Source organism: Lates calcarifer, linkage group LG9 (assembly GCF_001640805.2).
Source record: "Lates calcarifer isolate ASB-BC8 linkage group LG9, TLL_Latcal_v3, whole genome shotgun sequence".
Classification (NCBI taxonomy): Eukaryota; Metazoa; Chordata; class Actinopteri; family Centropomidae; genus Lates; species Lates calcarifer.
This window is the reverse complement of record NC_066841.1, coordinates 19,750,062-19,769,520: the sequence shown is the minus strand read 5'-3', so window position 1 is coordinate 19,769,520 and position 19,459 is coordinate 19,750,062. Positions and strand designations below refer to the sequence as shown.

The window sequence follows — 19,459 nt, the reverse complement described above, 5'->3', positions numbered from 1 at the left end:
CTGTTTCTTAGCAGTCAGTCAGATATAATACCCTACTGATGCTGTTTCCAGTTTAAGTCAAACACATCTGTTACTGAACAACGCAAACCTACAGAGTTTATTTCTACAGCTGAGCTTTCTGCTGACCTCAGGTTTCATATCATTAAATACACACACAGGAACACAAACACACACATCTGTAGGAATGCATAAACAGATGTGCACACAGGCTTAAATCTAAACACACATTTACCCAGCCCTCACACTTTACATGCACATGAGCACACGTCTTGTTTCTTTGTTTACCCACTGCATAACAGATCTGAACTTATGGAATGCAGTATGTGCTGTGCTGTATGTATTTCTGATGTGCTACTTGACATATGAATTATGTCCATATGTTTCTATCGGTGCAGTGATGTTGATAAAATCAGTATGTCTGCCACTGGACTGAAAGCTAATTCCTAGCATGATTGCATTTCTCTGAGTCACCACCCACATCTCCATATTTGTTTCTAGCTGCAGTGTTGTGCTCTTTGACAACTGTGTCTTCAGTTGGGAAAAGGAAATCAATCAGAGTTTAGTAGGTAGGATTAAGAATGGGGGCATAATCCATAGCTAACTAGCTATGTAGTTACTGTCATGAAATGCAGTGACAGAAAAATGAAATGTCTTGTAAGACAATGTGACTTATGACAGTTTATGTGACAAAAGTAAATTACATTTTGTCAAATGTTTGAGTCTAAACATCTTTTTCATCTTTTTCTTTTATTGAGATAGAGAAATTTGACTCAGACTTGTCTGGCTTCAGTTTAATCCAACTTTGTTTTAATCCCAATATATTAATATAATGAATGAATCCTTAATCTCTATATGCAATTGTGGATACAACAAAAGAAAAAAAAATCTATAGACAGCTACTGGCTACAAAAGCTGTATTTGGATAGTTTAACCCTGTCTCTGTAGAATGATCTTGTTCTACAACTAATAAGCATTAGCCACACATTCCCGGATTGTCTGTCTTTATTATGTTGAAGAGCACCAGTCCATGCAATTGTAGAGAAACAGTGTATTTACAGATAGCAAAGTTACAAAAAGCTCCACTCTCACCAGCTTGGTTTCATGCCTCGACTATTATCTCCTCTAATTAGCAGATTTCTGTATGTAAATAAATAAACCTTTAGTTGCACAATTTTTTGGCAAAGCAAATTAGGATACAACTTTATCTGTGGAACACAAGGTCGGGGGTTTGGAGAGTTTCATGTCTGTGGTGTTGGAATAGTCGTCTTCTGACACTATCTATGCTGCATGCCACTGTGCCACCGTGGCACCCTATAATGCACTACTGGAAGCCACTGTGGCACTCTATAACACACTGCTCTGATTAAACAAGCAGCTGACTGACAGTTTTTGTTGATGCAATGGGAGTGAAGTCCTTTATTTGCTTCTATATAGTGTAAACACACACAAAAGCAATGAGATGAAGCTTTCCTCTGCTTCTGTGGAAGTGCAATAATGACCATTGTCCTTTGAAGCAAGCGTTTTACCATGAGAGAGAGAGAGAGCAAGGGAGAGAGAGAGATGAATTTACATTAATCATTTATGCAAGAGAGCCAGACAACAAGCATTCATTTACATTTTACCATGTGTGTACGTATGTGTAAATAAGGTCAAATCTCAACATGTTACATTTATTCTAATTAAATCCAAACAGGTCAATACACGCAAACAGTGAACTAGATGAAATCAATATACAAACAAACACTTACAGCACATACACATATGGTAAATCCAAATACACACACACACACACACACACACACACACACACACACACAAAGATACACAGCACTAGTTAGAAGGAGACTTAGATTCCAGATCAATACTATTGATCGAAGTTGGCCCTGTGATGCTGAAGGCCAACAGTGTGAGGTAATCAGGGTTATAGCTACACAATGGGCACAAGGGGACTAGAAAAAAAGAGACAGGAAGGGAAGAAGAAGTAAGGAAGGAAGAATGATTAAAAGATGAAGCAAGTTAAAGAGCAACTTGCAGGTTGGAGACCACAGTGAATCAATGTGTAGGGAAATTATGTAGAAACTAGGTTTCCAAAAAAAGAAGAAAAAAAACCTACACGCACAAAAAAAAAAAAAAAAAAACCCAAAACAAAACTTACTCTACAATGACTTCGAGAGCAGTTTCTGCTGAGAGAAAGTTCCTTCTGCAGCTAAAAACAACAAACCGGAAGTGACGTAACATAGGGGAGCCCGGCCAAGTTAGAGCAAGTTTAACGTTAATATGGATCAGAATGTGAGTTTTGAAACTGAAGAGGTTGAAAACATACAGCCGTACGCAAAGGACGTCGTATAGTTATGAGCCAGCTCAGCGTCCAGAAGACCAGGGACAGACCAGAGTCAGGAGAAATAACGGCACAGGAGAGAGACTGAGCTGTAGCACGAGGAGAACGAGTGGAGGACTGGGCAGGAGTCTCGGTGAGTGAGCGGCGTTAGCTAACGACAGCTAACGATGGTTAACGCTGCATCCACATCACAACACTATAAAGTTTCACATCACATCGCATATCGGATATAACAAAACTAATACTGGTCGTCTGCTACTGGCAGGAGTATTGATAGTTACCCGTTACAGACACTGTTTAGTGAGTGTCTGCTTCTATCAGTCATGTCTCGTACTGCATAATGTAACTATGTTTATGAACGTACCGCCGCGAGAGAGAGCGGCAGAGAGGCAGACTGACACTTGTTTCCCGTTGTTGAAATCGCGATGCTGACTAATTTGGAAGATAGCAAACATTAGCAAACATGACTCTGCTCATGTTTTCATTGAGCACAGGGTCAATTGCTGCTGCTGCTGCCGCCGCCGCTGATAGCAGTATCAGAGGCTGTTGCTAACAGTGCGCACAGTCTCACACGGTTCCGGGCTCTACATCCCATCTTTATTACATCGCCGGAAACATAATCCTCCTGTCTGAAACGAACGCCACACACGACCGCGTTTTTAGTCACAGATGCAGCGGTGAAGTCTCCTCACCTGCACAAAACGCACCTAAGCACGAAAGCTGTCTCTTTTATCTTTTATGTCCTGTAAAACACAGAAACTCTCGAATTAACTTTCAATTGGTCATTTTCAGACATTAAGTATTAATCTCTAAAAAAATTTTACTTGCAAGTTGCTCTTTCAAGATGGAGAGACGATGATGAAGATGGAACTCCAGATGATGAAAACGTAGGGAAACTAATGGTGGAAGGACAGGGAGGATAGGAGGGACAGACAGAAAGATGTGGTTCAACATAAGAACAACAGACAGGAATGATGGGAGAAATGAACAAGAGAGGGAGGTATAATGAGCCAGAGAAAATATGAGGACCTCTATAATAAATCACTTTAAATATTACACTTCTACAGTTGACAGATATTAATATATCTCACTCTGAACCAAAATGTTGGACCTGCCAACAGACTGACAATAACATACTTGGGTCCTGCAGTGAGTGGATGATAAAGAAGACAATAAATTAGATTAAAAGTTTAACAGTTAATGTGACAAATAGCAAAAATACTGAGAGTGGAAATTATGCCATATCAAAGTGAGGCAACTTCACTGGTTTGATGCGGAAACATGGTGTGTAAGCTACTGACAGTCAGAGATCCAGACATGCAAATGTGTAGCATAAACTTAAAGTAAAATCAATTCATGGAAACAGGATTTGTTTCACTGTGGCTCCAGCTGGAGTCTGGACTGTTTGCTATGATTGATTATTCATCTCTTGTGAAACTGTTGCATTACTTTCCTCCCAAGAAGAAATTATGTCAGTTTTATTTTTTAAAATCTTATTATTACAATTCACAAATCACCAAGCCTTGTAGTTCCTCTAGCTTTAGCCTGTGTAGTCTTAGCTCTGGTCTAGTTGTAGCCCTCTAGTTGCCAGGTCTAGTTCTAGTCCCTAGGCCTTGTCATTCTTGCTCAAGACCTGCAGTTGTCCTTGTAGCTCTGGGCCTCATAGTCATTTTAGCTCTAGTTCCTCTAGTCACTGTAGCTGTAGGTCTTTTAGTTGTTCCAATCTTAGTGCTTGTTGCTGTTCTAGCTCTGGGCTTTATATTCCCCTTGACCTGCTAGTCTTTGCAGAGGTAATCATTAAGTTGGTCTAGCCTGAGGCTTTTTCATTGCTGAGGATCTAAGTCTAGAACAAGACCTAGTACTAGACCTAGTTTTTTAAAATTCTAACTTGTTCTAAGCCTTTGAGATTTAGGTCTGGTAGTTCTCTAGGCCCTCTTGTCATTTTAAACTCTTGGCCATTGTTCAAGCTCTAGCTGTTATAGGCCTCGGCCCTGAAGTCATTCTAGTTATGTGTCTTATAGTCATGCTACACTGACCTTTTCCACCAGACTCTGGAGGTTTGTGGCAGTGTTCAGTCGGAGACAGATTGGTAGACCATCAGACAGAGCCACAAACTGGTGACCTCGCACCTCTGGAAATGGTTTCCAGCTGAAAGACATTTTCTCTACAACATGGAACCAATTTCTGTTTCTTCCTGCTCAGTTTGCTGAGTCAAACATCTTCCACAGAAACTCTACCCAGCTGTGGAAGAAAATCTTTTTAAAGAGCCTATACTTGTGATTAATGCCATTATTTTCCAAAAAATACTATACATTAGCAAGCTACTTTAACCTTAAAAACAAACAATATAAAAAAATTTTAGTAAACAAAAACTAGGAAAAGAAAGCCGATAGGGGGGGAAAGGAGAGAGGATTAAAGGAAAACTGAAGAATGAGTGAGAAAGGACGAATTAGTGGCTTTAAAATAAAAACCCAGTACATCATCACTCCACCTCCCTCTCTCACTGATATTTCTTTTCATCCTGATCTTTCCTTTCATCATGCAGCTTTTAGCTGCTGTTTTATTTCTCGAGACTCTGGGTTTTCAGGAAGTGAATCTGTGATCAAAGACCAACAGAATTGCTTTGACACCGTTTTCACTTCACACAGCAGATTTTATCCCTGATATTATCCTGCTGTGAGCATACCAAATCTGTCTCTGTATACTGTTACTCTGTCTGGTGATGATCACATTGTAATCGACCAGCTTGTAGCGATTAAGGATGATCATTAGAAGGTAACCTGTAACTTTATACAAATATTGTTCAAGTTATTTTCAGCCTTTTCCTGCAAGAACATAAAGGGAGACTTTCAGTTTCACTTAAACTGAACTGAAACTGTGGAAAGTGAAGTGAGCTGAAGTTAATTGGTCAGATGGTTAGTTTTAAGTGTTTTAAATAGTTTGATGATGTCAGTCAAAAAAGAGCTATACACTGTTTGTAACTGGTTTTACATGTTATTGAGGTGCTATAAATGTGTAACCTTATATAGTAAAAATGGCTACTTGACAGTTTATCTTGTTACAATTGGAAAAAGTTGGATTTGATTTGATTCAGAAACAACATGGGATACACATAAGACACGTGCCAATAGTAACAACACAAGAACAAAATTATTAGATGCTGTGGCCACTTAGCTTAACTACTAGAAGTTCATCTTGGCCACACCCTCAGGTAGTTATTTCAGGCTAACAAGATCAGGTCCTTATCTAACTAAATGGAAAGAGATCCACAACTGCACTTTCAGTTGTCACTGTGACAAAAAAACTGCAAGTACAAAATCACCAGTCGAATCTGATAAAACAGATTGAGAAGTTTGTTGAGTTTGCCCTAAAATAAGGTTGAAAACAGTTTCCTTTCCCTCCACATTATACTATCACAGATGGGTATAGGTTCATGACAATAATAGGTTCATTCAATAATCCAGGGAGCTGTGATGTGATGCCATCAGCTCATCCCACCAGAGGACATGGGTAACATATAATGGCTGACTGGTTAACTGTCTTGAAACTGTTAGCAGAGATTGAGGCCTCTCATTTAGATTTGTCTTTGTTCCAGCTGCTTTGTAGTTAACTCTAATTTTCAGACAGCTTAGGCAGAGGCTTGCTGCATTTAACTGTTGTCAAACTGGCTAACCAGTTAGCCTTAACTCTGCTGTAACTCCTGAGGCTAGTGAGACAGTTTCATGTCTGTTACCATACATACTGCATGTAGCAGAGACTGAAGTTGCCTGCTGTATATCTAATGATCAATTTAGATCTAATCAATTTGTGTATGAGAAGTGATGACCCCATTTTTCACAACATTGCTACATGAGAGAGTATAATGAATTCATAAAGTCATTAATAATGAATCTGATGGTTAATTTTTAGAGTGACAGTTAATTAAATGCAGATAGTACAGTGGCAGTGGACACAATGAGGATCTGGATACACATTGTGTGCGTGTGTGTCTATGTGTTATAGTGACATGTATGACAGCTATTCCCCTTTCACTTTGACTCAAAGCTACTTTAAAATTATCATTCAGGAATTTGAGTGTGTGTGTGTGTGTGTTATGACAGCTACTTCGTGCTCAGTTCTTTGACAGTAAGCTACCTTGTTATCAGTCATTCACTGATTGTATGTGTCTGTGTGTGTGTGTCTGTATAATTGGCCTGCTGTTGACCGGTTGGTAATTGTGTCTGACAGCAGTAAAGGTCTCCGTTAACAACGTGCAGACCGAACGTTTAGTGGGGTTTTAACCTGCAAACACGCACCTACACACACACACACACACACAAAGCTCACACTCACACCGCATATAATCATATTTGTCTCAGGGGATAGAGTGTCACTGTTGTCTCTTGAAGCATTTTGACAAGGACCAAATGGAAAGCACACGCACACCTTAGTGTGTGTGTATGTGTGAGTCTGTGTTTAAAATTAATCCTTCTCTTTTCCTTTCATTTAGTTTTTATTCTTCTCTCCGATTTCACAGTCTTTGTTCTCATTGTTCTCTGTCATTTTCTTACCTGTCACACCTCTTTTTATTTATTCCTTCCTTTTCACAATCTGTTTGAACAAAAATAAGCTAATACCAAGCATGACAGAAATGAATTAGTCAAATAAATTAAGAATAAAAATGCATGAAATAGCATAAATGTATAATCAAATCAAGATTTATTTTAATGTAAAATGATACGGACAAAAAAAAAATGTAGGAATTCAGAAACAAATGTGTAAATGTTTCAAAAGTTACTTATACAATTTCGTGTTGATCTTTCTTCCACCTCTGGGTGTATTTTACTTCACCAGGATTTACTCGAATGAACCCCCATGTGGAGCTGCATAAAAAGAAATGTGAAAGATCTTTATTATTGCAAAACATTCAAACATCTGCTGTTGTTAATTTAATTTACACACTAAATACAAACAGGCTGGGATTGATGGTGGTGACGCACACTCTCAGTAATTAGCTGGAAACACAGCAGGGTGAATGGAACTCAGCTAATTAAGACCAATTGGTGTTAATATCAGAGTGGGTGAAGTGTATGTGTGTGTGTGTGTGTGTGTGTGTGTGTGTGTGTGTATAGCTCTCTGAACAGCAGAAAGAGATTTTTAAATGATTTTGACAAAAGCCATGTCATTTAGGTGCAACACATTAAAATCGTGGTGAAACTACTTTGCCTATTGTTTGTTTTGATAATTCAGCAATCACTCAGAGGAGGAGAAAATTATTCAGCTTTTCATTGTTTATTATTTGCTTCCTTTTTTTTTCTTTTTACAATATTACAGTGCATTCAGAAAGTATTCAGACCCCTCTACTTTGTTCACATGTTGTAATGTTGAAACCTTATTCTAAGATAGAAAAAAAAACATGTTATCCCATATCAATCTACACTCAATAATGTCAAAGTGAAAACAGAATTTTTTGCAAATTTATTAAAAAGTATTCAGACTCTTTTTGATGACACCTGAAATTTAGCTCAGGTTACTCCCATTTCTCTGGGAGTAACCAGAGAGATGTTTCTTTGAGGTGTTTCTACACCTTGATTGGAGTCTACTTGTGGTAAATTCAATTGACTGGACATGATTTGGAAAGGCACACACTTGTCTAAATAAGCTCTCACAGTTAACAATGCATATCAGAGCCAAAACCAAGCCATGAGGTGGAGGGAACTGCCTGCAGAGCTCAGAGACAGAATTGAGTTGAGGCACAGATGCTGCAGTAAACCAAAACTTTCCTTGGACAATGTCAATGCCACAGAAGACATCATGACATATGTCAGTCCTAACAACTGTTCTGTGATAGGCCAGATTTTATAGCCAGCAAAAAAGCTATACCAAGAAAGTGGCGTAAAGTTGATCCTTCAGGTAAAAAGCAATGGTCTGAAATTGTTCTGTAAATTTATCATGTACATGAAACATGGTGCAGATCAAGACTTACCTGTTAAAATTTGAAATGAGTGTTAGAATGTACAGCGTATGTCACAGGAGTCCAGGACAACTATTTGTTCAGTGTTAAGTTTTATTTGTGCTCATGCTGTTTACAGATCTCTTTATAAAAACAGGTGTAATTTGTCCTCTCAGACCAGGTAGTCCTGCCCAGAGATGCTAAGCTTGTTGTAAGTTGATGTGCAGAAGTAATAACTTTTAATAAACGTATTTCTTCGACGGACAGGAGAAAGGATAATTTAACTGTTCCTAGCAACCATCCCCACAGCCAGAAAACTATGGTAGATGAATGGATACATCTGTCACTGCTCTGTGTGTGTGTGTGTGTGTGTGTGTGTGTGTGTGTGTGCGTGAGTGTCGAGCTCAGCTGTGAGATCGTCAGAGGGATTATGGAAGTTATAGTTCAGTGAGACACAGAGGCTGAACGACAGGTGAGACTTGTTAATGAGGGCTTAATGCTAAACACATACAGACAGAGAGAGAGAACCAGAGAACCCCCCACCCCCACCCCCCACCCAAACACACACACACACACACACACACTCTGGTGTTGTCCAGCTGGTGTCAGAGCCTGCTGCAGATGGGATCTTTACAAACTCTGCATGTGTGTCTGTGTGTGCTGTATAATTGACCTGCTGGATGGTTGGTAATTGTGTCTAACAGTAGGTTTTCCCACTGAACTCTAACTGAAATGGGGGAGGGTGGATAATAACAGGAACACCTGTACAGGTGTATTCAGTATGTGTGTTAAACCCTCTGTTGAGTGTGATACTGAGTCAGCTCTGTGATGGTGCAAGTCAACAAATCCATTACAAAATATATAGTAGGAGTGACCTCAGTAGGTATAACATTGGAGTGGGTGATTTTATACTGCAATATCACATGTGATCATGATATACCACATTTTAATACATCTGGAAAATGAATGAAGAGACTATCAAAATAAATAAATCAATATATAACCATTTTTGGTTGTTGCAGTGAATACTCTCACACTGTCAAAAAGCCATCCTGCTCACTGACTGCCGGCATTATCCACAGTGGTCTAATGCATCTAAATATATGGATGCATAGGTACCCCAACATAAATGGTATATAGAAAAGTTGACAGATTTATGATGCTTTACATTGTATGTCTTATAGTCATATAGCCCATCCCCACTGGACTATTAAACTCAACACTACTACTACACCACTCAAATACACTTAACATGAAATAGCCACTAGCTTTTCATGTCTAGCTTTGTCTAGTCTTTTTTTCTCTCTTGGTAATGTTGCCATTACTGAGATGGCAGGGGCATTGCTCGGCATGAAGCTCCACTGGGGCACAGACCCCCCCCACCTGGTAGTAATAACTAAATAAGTAAATGTATTATTTATGACTATATGAACATAGCACATTTTAACTTTCTCAACATGTTCTATGGCAGAAAAAAAGAGAAGTCATGCAATAATGTTTCAATTAGTATAAGGTGATTTGGTTTCATTAAAAAAAAAAATACTGTTCAGTGTTTCCCCTAGAATTACTGTCAGGGGGGGCAGGGGGACCTCACACTGCGCTCAGTGTCACGTACTGACGCAGGTGGGCTAGAGCTTCTATTTGGAGTCAACACACTTGCTACACATTCGAATAGAAATACATGTATTCTTTTCCTGTCAGTATGCTGCAATTATCTGAATTAATGCAGTGATAAATATTGATTGTTGAGAATTAATCGTGGCATTTATAGTGGGGCAAGAGCCCCAGTAAAAGGGGTCTGGCGACGCCCATGCCTGGTGGCATTTCCCTGGTAGTCTAAGCAGAGATGTTTTGGTTCAGAGCAGTTGCCCCCTCAAACAAATGGATGTAGTCTGCGTGAAAGTGGAAGTCATTCATTCACAAAACACTTAGGCATGAGGAAAAAAGAACAATAATACACCACTTCTGTCTGATTTCCAAAGTCTGCAAATGACAGTGCTGTGTATGAAACTCAGCTTGAGCTTACAGTTCATCACAGGCCCTGTCATGGATTCTGAAGAGTATTTTGACAGAAGAGGGTGCAAAGGCACACTTGTGAATTCATTTGCAATTATTATTATAATTATATTATTATTATTATATAATTATTTGCAACCCCCCCCCAGCACCCCAATGGATGTCCCTCAAGACTCCATTTGACTCCACTTTGACCTTTGTGCCCCAGCCTTTGTTAGTCACATGCATTCACAGTGTAACATGGTTCATATTCATTATACCATAGCCCTCAGTAGACAGGCTGCTTGTCTGAACTGATGAATTCAAGTGGAACTGATTTTAGACTTCAAATTTGCCAAGTTGAAGTTGATTGTTTGACAAAACCAAGTCAGTGCAGGTGAAAAAATGTCTTACCATCTAATATAACAAGACTAACAATTGCTAAAATGTTAGAAGTTTTTATATTTTTATATTACTCTATATTTTACACTGTTAAGATGTTTAACAGAATGTCCTGCAGATATTTCTGAACACGAGCAGATCATAAGAGGCTAAAAAAAAGAAAATACTTTACACGTGTTCAATTTTATGTGACAGGTTTATAAGTAGTAGGCTGTGGCTCAGGTACAGTGGGAGATTCAATAATCACAGGGTTGGTGGTTCCATCAAGCACTAAAAGCTGTAGAAATGCTGTCCATTTACTACAGCATTTACCAAGTGAGATGCCATTTAATGATGGCTTGTTTACTACTCCTTACAATCCATATTGCTGTATTTTTATTTATTTATTTTTATTAATACTTACCATTGCTAGTGATACATTTTTTACCAGTACACCTAATGTAGAAATTTGAAGAATACTACATGAACCATTGTGTCTGCCCAGTTACTTTACACAATACATGTTTATAATAACTTATATGCAAATCTTTTGTTTTACATGCATGACACATGTTTTAGTGTCTGGATTTCAACCAAGGCGTGAAAAATTAGGTTTGCAGTTGGGTAATTTAAAGACTAGGGTCTCAGGGGGCTGGAGCCAATCCCTGCTGACTTTGAGTGAGAGGTGGGGTACACCCTTTACGGGTTGCAAGTCTATCACAGGGCTGACATATAGACACAAACAACCATTCACACTCACAACTACGGACAGTTTGGAGTACAGAGCACCCAGAGGAACACAGGCATAGAGAGAACAAGCAAACTCTACACAGAAAAGCCCCAGGTGAACCAAGGTTCAAACCCTGAACCTTCTTGCTGTGAGGCAACAGAGCACCACACTGCCGCCCTGTATATATCAATAAAGATAAATACAAAAAGTGTGACACATGAGGTTTGAATCAGGGGGTCCTTGAATGGTAATTAGAGTCATCAATGTTTAAAGGGCTGCCCTCCGCTCTGCTTTCAAACTTTCCTTTCCTGCTCTCAGTTTCCACTGTTTCCTGCTTCTTTAGCACTTCTGCTTCTTCTCATTCTCTTCCTACACTTAGTCCTCCGGCTGCTGACTTTTTAAGCTTATCAAGCAGAAACTTTCAGCTCTCAGCAATCACACATATTTAGTCCAGGAAATACTACACTTTCTAGTCTCTCTTTTGCACTAACTCAGTAGATTACTTACAAACATGCGAGTAGTTCATTTCCTGACATGCTGCTGAATTTCATCATGTCGCTGTGACAGATTGAGGGTTTTTGTATTTTGGATGATGTTTCTATTTTTTTCCTGTTTTTCCTCATATATTCTCTTCCTGTTTCCTCCTTTCAGTCAAGATGGTTCTCAGCTGGCAGGCACAAGCTGGCACAGACTTTTAGCACACAAGTACACACACACACACACACTCACACTCAGTTTTTGGATGCTGCCCAGAGTCTTAATGCAGTCTTCTTTTCAGACACTACCCATGGTGTCAGCCACTGTGTGTGTGTGTATGTGTATGTGTTCAGATGGTCTTGGCTGTGGTCCACCTCCCTGTCACCAAGTCTCATCTTATCAGTTAAACTCCTGGATGGCTTTATATTCCTCCACCTCCATTATAAAAGTGGGTCTCAGAGTTTCTCGGTGTGTGGCGTTCACCTGTCGAGGGTCGACTTACTTAACACTGCGGCAAATGTCTGACTGGCAGTGTCTGCTGTAGAAGTCTTCGTGGGGCCGCTTGGTTCCCAGTGGCTGAGACCTGACCCTGGACGCAAGTTCAGTTCATCCAAATTATTGTCAGTCTACTCAGGCCTTCTGCAGTCTCGTTGACTTAGGACACGTAAAACTGGTCTTTCCCACCACTGCTGCTTATTAACTGATTGAGCACCATGCTCCTGCGTGTGTTGGTGTTCCTTCTCTATCAGGCTCTGTTTGTGCCACAGCATTTTAGATCACCCATGCATGCATGCCAGGCTTGGTCCACATATCCATTTTTGTCATTTTTTTGTCAAGTTTGGGTCTAAACTTTTGGAACTGTCAAAACCACCCTGCAAGTCCCAGAAAAAGTATATGGTTTTGGTTTCACAACTGTACAGTCTCTGTTTGTCTGCTTCTTTGGTTTTTTTGTCTGATGATGTGTTCTGTTGATTTTTGGTCCTCTGGGTTTGATTCTCTGCTGTCCTATATCATGTTTTTGATGGAGCACAATCATACACACATCATGTAGGTGCAAGTTTATTTAAAGAGTAGCCTCAACTAAAAATACTACACTATTATTATTTATTCCTTACTACACAAACTTAATCCAACTTGCACTGCAACATTGTCAGTTAATTGTTTGGTCTAACTTGTCAGAAATAGTGAAAAATGCTCACGTGTTCATTCTTAGTGCCCAGTTGATGTATTTATTTGCCTTGTTCGACCAAACCTGATTTTCAGTTTACAATAAAAGAACAAGAGAATTCTCAACTCTGAAAAGCTGCAAACAGAGAATTAATGTCCTTTGTGCTTAAAAAAATTACTGAAACGCTTAATCAGTTATAAGAATGAATGAGTGAACTAATCATTTCAGAACCAGTATTTTCTGAGAATTTTTTCATGATAGTTTCATTGTTGGATTTTTGTCAGAATTACAACCTGTCACTTGATGAAATACATTTCACACAACAACATTTCCTGGGCTTCTTCTCTGAGGTTGGTGTAGTAATTTTTGTCGACACTTAATTGTGTGGATGTGTATTTTCCTAATTTTCCCCACTAGCTTCCTGAAAAGAACTATGTAATAATAAATTTTAAATTAAAATTTAAATTCGGCAAAAACAAATTGGAGAATAGGAATATCAGAGAAAGCTCAATTTAAACCCAAGTAAACATTCAGTTATAACTCATTCATTATTGGAAATGGTCCATGGAAGTTGAACTGACCATTTGGCAGTAGACAGACTTGTTCAGCTAACTTCCTGTGCTCTGACTAAAAGACTGTCTAGGCTGGATTCATTATTTGGGAGTGCAGTAATTGAATACTAGATGTAGAGTCCGTATCAAAATGCACAGTCCTTTCCAGGAAATGTCCTAGAAGTTACTAGGAACCAGTTCTGAAATGACAAGTAAAATTGAGCGTTTGTGTTCACAAATATGGAAGTGAAGACCAACTTCATGTCATGGTGAAATATGAAGAAAAATTGACTGAGAGTGAAAAGAGAAGAAGAGAGTAGAGATGGGAGGGAGATCAGAGTGATAGCATCAACCTGCAGGACAACAAGGACAAGGACACACTGATGAACTGTGTGTGTGTGTGTGTGTGTGTGTGTGTGTGACCGGTGGGAGTGAGTACAGATAGAGCTGTCAAGATCGTGATTTACTGATAGAGAGAGGGGGGTTTGACTGCTGAAGGGGAATCAATAAGAAGGAAACCGTAAAGGACACAAAAGAGAGAGAAAGAAGAAATGAAAGGAAGAGAGGAAGGAAGGAGAGAAACATGGACTAAGTGAAACAAGGAAAGAAGGTGAGGGATGGAGTGCAGGAATGAGAAAATGTGAGAAAAGGAAGATGTAAATATAGAAGCAAAAATAATGGAAGACAGGGAGGTATCGACAGTTCATCACGGTACTGTTTAGATTTCACAGATTCTGATTTCGCTCTGCTTAACTGCATTAGATACAGCTGAGGACAAATGTGTCACATTCACTGTCCCTCTGCTGGAAACTTTGGGTTTTATTAATCTGGAGATTTATACACAGTTAAACAAGTATTTTTCCTAGGCTGATGTCAATATTTTAGACTACATGTAGGCTAATGGAAAATGGAATTCTGTATTTCTCCACCACAATTAAATTCCTGGTAATGTGAGAAAGATTTAGACTTTTAAACTGGGAAATATATTTATTATTATTTTTATTACTATTAATTCTCATACTCACTCAATTCTTGGGATCCTTGCCTCCAGTGTATTACCAGCAATGCATATACATAACTGTTGACTGTTGAAAATAACAAGTATTGTTTTACTCTTCCTCTAATGAGAAATACTGTACATTGAATTTTATAACTCAGAACGTTTTATTCTTACTATTACTATTTTACTATTTTAATAGCTACTTCCCTGTTTAAATCCCATTTGATTTAAACTTTTTACTTTAAAATTTTACTCTTGTTTATTTATGGATAGATCATATTTCATTCTCTATATAGCAAGAGGTACAGGTCCCAAACAATTTCCTATAGGGAAGTTTCCTTGAAATAGTACTATTTAATCCGATACTAATAAAGTAGAGACAAAGTTATGAACGACTTTTTAAAAGGTTTGTTTTAGTTTATAAGTGCTTGTTATTTTCCAGATGAAACCTACATAAAGTGTAATTGAACAGCTACATAAAGACATAGTACTGTTTTTTATCCTATTAAATGCTGGTTAAGAGAAAAAGCTATGCTGAACAAAAAATAACCCAGTGATTAGTGATTAACATTTATTTTCTTGTCCCAGCTGAGAACAGGGAAAGAGCTTTAAGTTTTCATTCACTGATGATCGGAGTTTTCCTGCAGGAGAAACTGTGAGGGTTTAAAAGGAACGTCAGTAAAATCCCCCCAAAAAAAGAAAAGAATTTCTGCTGTGCTTCAAAGTCGACTTTGCACTGTATCGACGTGACTTGTGGTTGTTCTGAGCCTCCGTTCATACTTTCCAGGAAAGACACACATGCTCAATGGCAGCTTTGACTGAACAAACTGCCTCTCTGATCAGGATGAAAGACTTTTTAACAGCGTCGACTTCAAAGACAAGAGGAGACACCGGCGCTCTCCGCTGTCAGAGCCTTTCACAAGATTAAACAACATATAAAAACGCAAAAACAAAGAATACAACAGGTTGATGTGACTTTGATAATGAGGATGTTATCATGCAGAGCAAGACACTACAGATTAGAGGTTAAAGATAGCAATGTTCTCTGCTGTTGAGAGACACGTCTGACGAAACTAATGACAAATATGAGTAAATACATCAACCAAAACATGAATAAATGAATAAATAGATAAAAGCCTGAGAAAATAAATAAGAATTTTATTCCTTAATATTGACTGTGGCTGTTCCACATGAGTCGTATCTAAGAAACTTTCAGCTATGCCAGACACACTGAGAAAAAACCCCACCATGAATAGAAGATGAATGAAGTATGATTTACACTGAGTGCCACAAGTTAAATTCTATAACATTCCTTTCGGTAAACATCACACTGTCATCGTGTGTTTCCGTTATTGTACAGCTTGGCCTGACATATGATTGGTTAATCCTGTGGAGATCACTGGGATAAAAGTAACATTCTGCTGTGTCATTTGAAAGAGGAGTCGATCGGAGGAATTTGTCTCTGTTGTCTGGGAATCTGTTTATATTCCACTGCCGTTACAGGTTATAGGACACATACCTACACTAGGGGGCCCTGGGGCAAATATTAGCTATTGGCCCCCAATGTCTTATTTAGTCAGTTAATAATGCAACACACACCTTAAGGGTCTTATTGTGTCAATTAAAATGATGCTAGGGGTGTGTATTCCTAAACACATTTACAATTAATCAGATTCTGCTAACACAGAATGAATGTGGGGCCTCTGGGGCTCCTAAGGGTGTTGGGCAGTTGCCCATTTTAGTTGTGATGATGACGTGTTTTTTTTTTTTTTTTTTTACCTCCAGTCTTTCTGATTTATTTTAGTTTGATTTATTGTTTCATGTATTGAATATGACACCTTCGTCACCGGACACTCTGTTGTCACTGTTATGAAACACGCCTGTGTTAAGTTGCAGCTCTGTTGCCAATTTCTGTGATGGAGAGTATTTGCATTAACATATCACTGTCCTATTGGTGACTGCGTGTTTCTAAGCTTCCTTTTCTCTTTTCCTCCTTCAGCTTCAGACGCTTCCTCATTCTCCTCCTCATCTAGTCTTGGAGGTTTTGTGGACTTCACTTTCATCCAGGAGCCTCAGGATACGGTGACAGTGCGAGGGGGCGTGCTGCAGCTTGACTGCCAGGCCCAGTCTGACGCGGCGGCAGGACCTCTCACCATCACATGGCGTAAGGATGGCGTGCTGCTGAGCGCCGTGGTGGACGAGCGACGGCGGCAGCTGACTAATGGCTCGCTGCTGGTGCAAAACATAGTGCACTCACGGCACCACCGGCCCGACGAGGGGGAATACCAGTGCCTCGCGACACTGGAAGGACTGGGGAGCATCGTGAGCCGGACTGCCAGGGTGATTGTGGCCGGTAAGAGACTTCTCTCCTCTGTTCTGTGGCGATGTCTGAGGTTTGGCCCTTGATTGATTCAGATCTCAACGTAATGATTAACTCCACCCTCTCACCTGGAGATTTCAGTTGCTATGTGCCACAGGGCTCAGCTTTAGGCCTCATCTTTTTCTGTGTATAAACAGTTCACTTTATCATCTTTATCAGAAAAACGTCTGATGTGTTTCATTGTTATGCAAATGTTACACACTAAAAATGTCACTATACGACCAGTGCTGACCTCAGTCATGGCTTCACCTGTTGACTGCATGGTGTCTCAGCCGGAATTAGTCATGTAAACACAGTGTTCTTGGGCATCAGGAATAAAAACAAAAGTGAAAATGAATAAAAATAATCAAATTAAAAAAAAACTGGGAGATGAGAATAGTGATTATCAGTGAAAAACTATCTCAAAGGGAAGAGGAGAGGAGAGGGAGGAGAGGGAGGAGGAGGGGATTCCCTCATTCAGATTAATGTTTCTGCAACACCGTGACCTGTCCTTGACAGTTATGGTGGACACACACACATATACACAGAAACTTAATATCACTCAGCTCCTTCATTTTACTGTTCATATTTATTTAAGAGAATCAAAGTAATTCACCAGTAATGTAATTTAGTGGAGTATGGCTTAAGATCAATAGAGTTTATGAAAGACATTAGTAGACAGAGCGGTGCAGAGGCTTAAGTGAATCACCTTTACCAACACTGTACTGCACTGTAGTAAAATATACTGCACACGTTTGAAGCATCTCAAGTCTATGTTTACTTTGACAATGAAGAAAAAGATGTTGTTTAATGACATATGATTTATGATGATTTATTTAATAAAACTGGACCTAAACAGCCTCCCTTTGGGAGCAGACAGTCGGTCTGAAATACTGCTAGAAGATGACGTTCCAACTGAATCAAACCCTTTCATCACCATTCCTCTGATGATGTGCTCTCCCAGATTAAATCATGGTTTTGTGAGAACATTCACTGCTGTTGCTTCAACTGAAACTCATCTCCAGTGATTTAAAGAATATCCAGGATAATGTCTAGAATTGCCCCCTCACATTTATATCTGATTATTATAAATACAATTTCAGTAAATGAAGACAAAATTGTTTGACCAGCAGTCCAGAAATACACTGAAATTGTATTTGCAATGAGATGAAACAGAAAAAAGCAGAAAATCTTCACATTGGAGAAACTAATGTTTGGTGAAAGTACTGCAGACAAAACTAACACATTAATAAAAGAGTCCTCTTGTTACATGTTTTAAACAACTTATTGATCAAGCGAAAAAAAAGCGTTTTGAAAACATTTCCTGGGATAATTTTCCAATATGTATTTTTATTTAGACTGTGTTATTATTCTGACTGGGCAAAAATAATCTGCAGGCATATAAAATACAGCTGTAGACAGACAGGTTAGAGTGTTTTATGTCACAGTGTCAGTCATCATGAACATTGATCCTTGCTAATGTTGGCTTTATTCACACAGAAAAGCTGACGATTGAACTCTAAATGCGAGGTGTGGGAGTTTGTCCTTCAGACACACTCAAGTGACTTCTCTTCAGCTGGTAGATGAAATTAAAAATGATAGCCTGAACAACATGCTGATCATTTCTTAGACTCTTATAATGAGGTTGTGGATAACACACACACACACACACACACACACACACGCACACACATTCAATATCACAGTGTGTGTATCAGCTGGTTGTCTCTATAGCTCACTCAGCTCTTTGCATTTGAGCGTTTTGGTCTCTGGAGTGACTCTCCATCCGCCCAGTCAATTAGAGCGATTAAAGAGACAGGAGACCAGCAGCTGCAGCTCACAGGGAGGTGAGGGAGAGAGCGTGTGTGTGTGTGTGTGTGTGTGTGTGTGTGAGAGAGAGAGAGAGTGTGTGTAAGTGAGCATGAGAGAGAGACCTGTCTTTGGTGTCTGTGTTTCAGGGTTTATCACTCCGACCATATTCTAAATCTTTTCCACTGCAGGGCTTAAATAGCTCATTCCCTGGAGCTTCCCATAACTTAGACTTTTAAACTGGGGCTGTAGTCAAGGTCACTAAGTTTACACTGAGACAGGTCAGAGTCTTTGCAGGATCGAAACTGAGTCAAGACTGAGTCTAGTGTAGAGATTATTTTGAAACATGTGACACTTGTATGACATGCAGCAAAGAAGTGCAGACTTACTTTCCCACCAGAGACCAGGATTCACATCCAGACCAGGATTCACATCCACAGTCCTGTCTGTGGTTTATAGAAATGTTAGAGAAAGATGGTGATTTTGGTTAGATGGAAATAAACAGGTTCAGTCGTAAGTCACTGTGAACCCTCTCTGTGTTAAACATAATATGTTGTCTCTGAAGAGTTTATTGGAACACTCAGTATCAACACATTTGTGGCTTGTCAAATGTGTAAAGTCACAACATATCCTTGTTACGTTAATATAATCTGTTTGCAATTATGTTTCATACAAAATATATTTTCTGTTGCAGTTCAGTTGTGTAGAATGTAATTTTC

At 39.2% G+C, this 19,459-nt stretch overlaps 1 protein-coding gene across 1 annotated transcript in view; it reads left to right on the top strand.

Moving 5' to 3' along the window:
* The window catches only part of dcc (DCC netrin 1 receptor), a 239,746-nt gene that overhangs the window by 48,452 nt on the left and 171,835 nt on the right, over window positions 1-19,459 (top strand). The window contains 1 exon segment of the mRNA XM_051072616.1: window positions 16,572-16,925. Within this exon segment, the coding sequence (XP_050928573.1) occupies window positions 16,572-16,925 (354 nt within the window).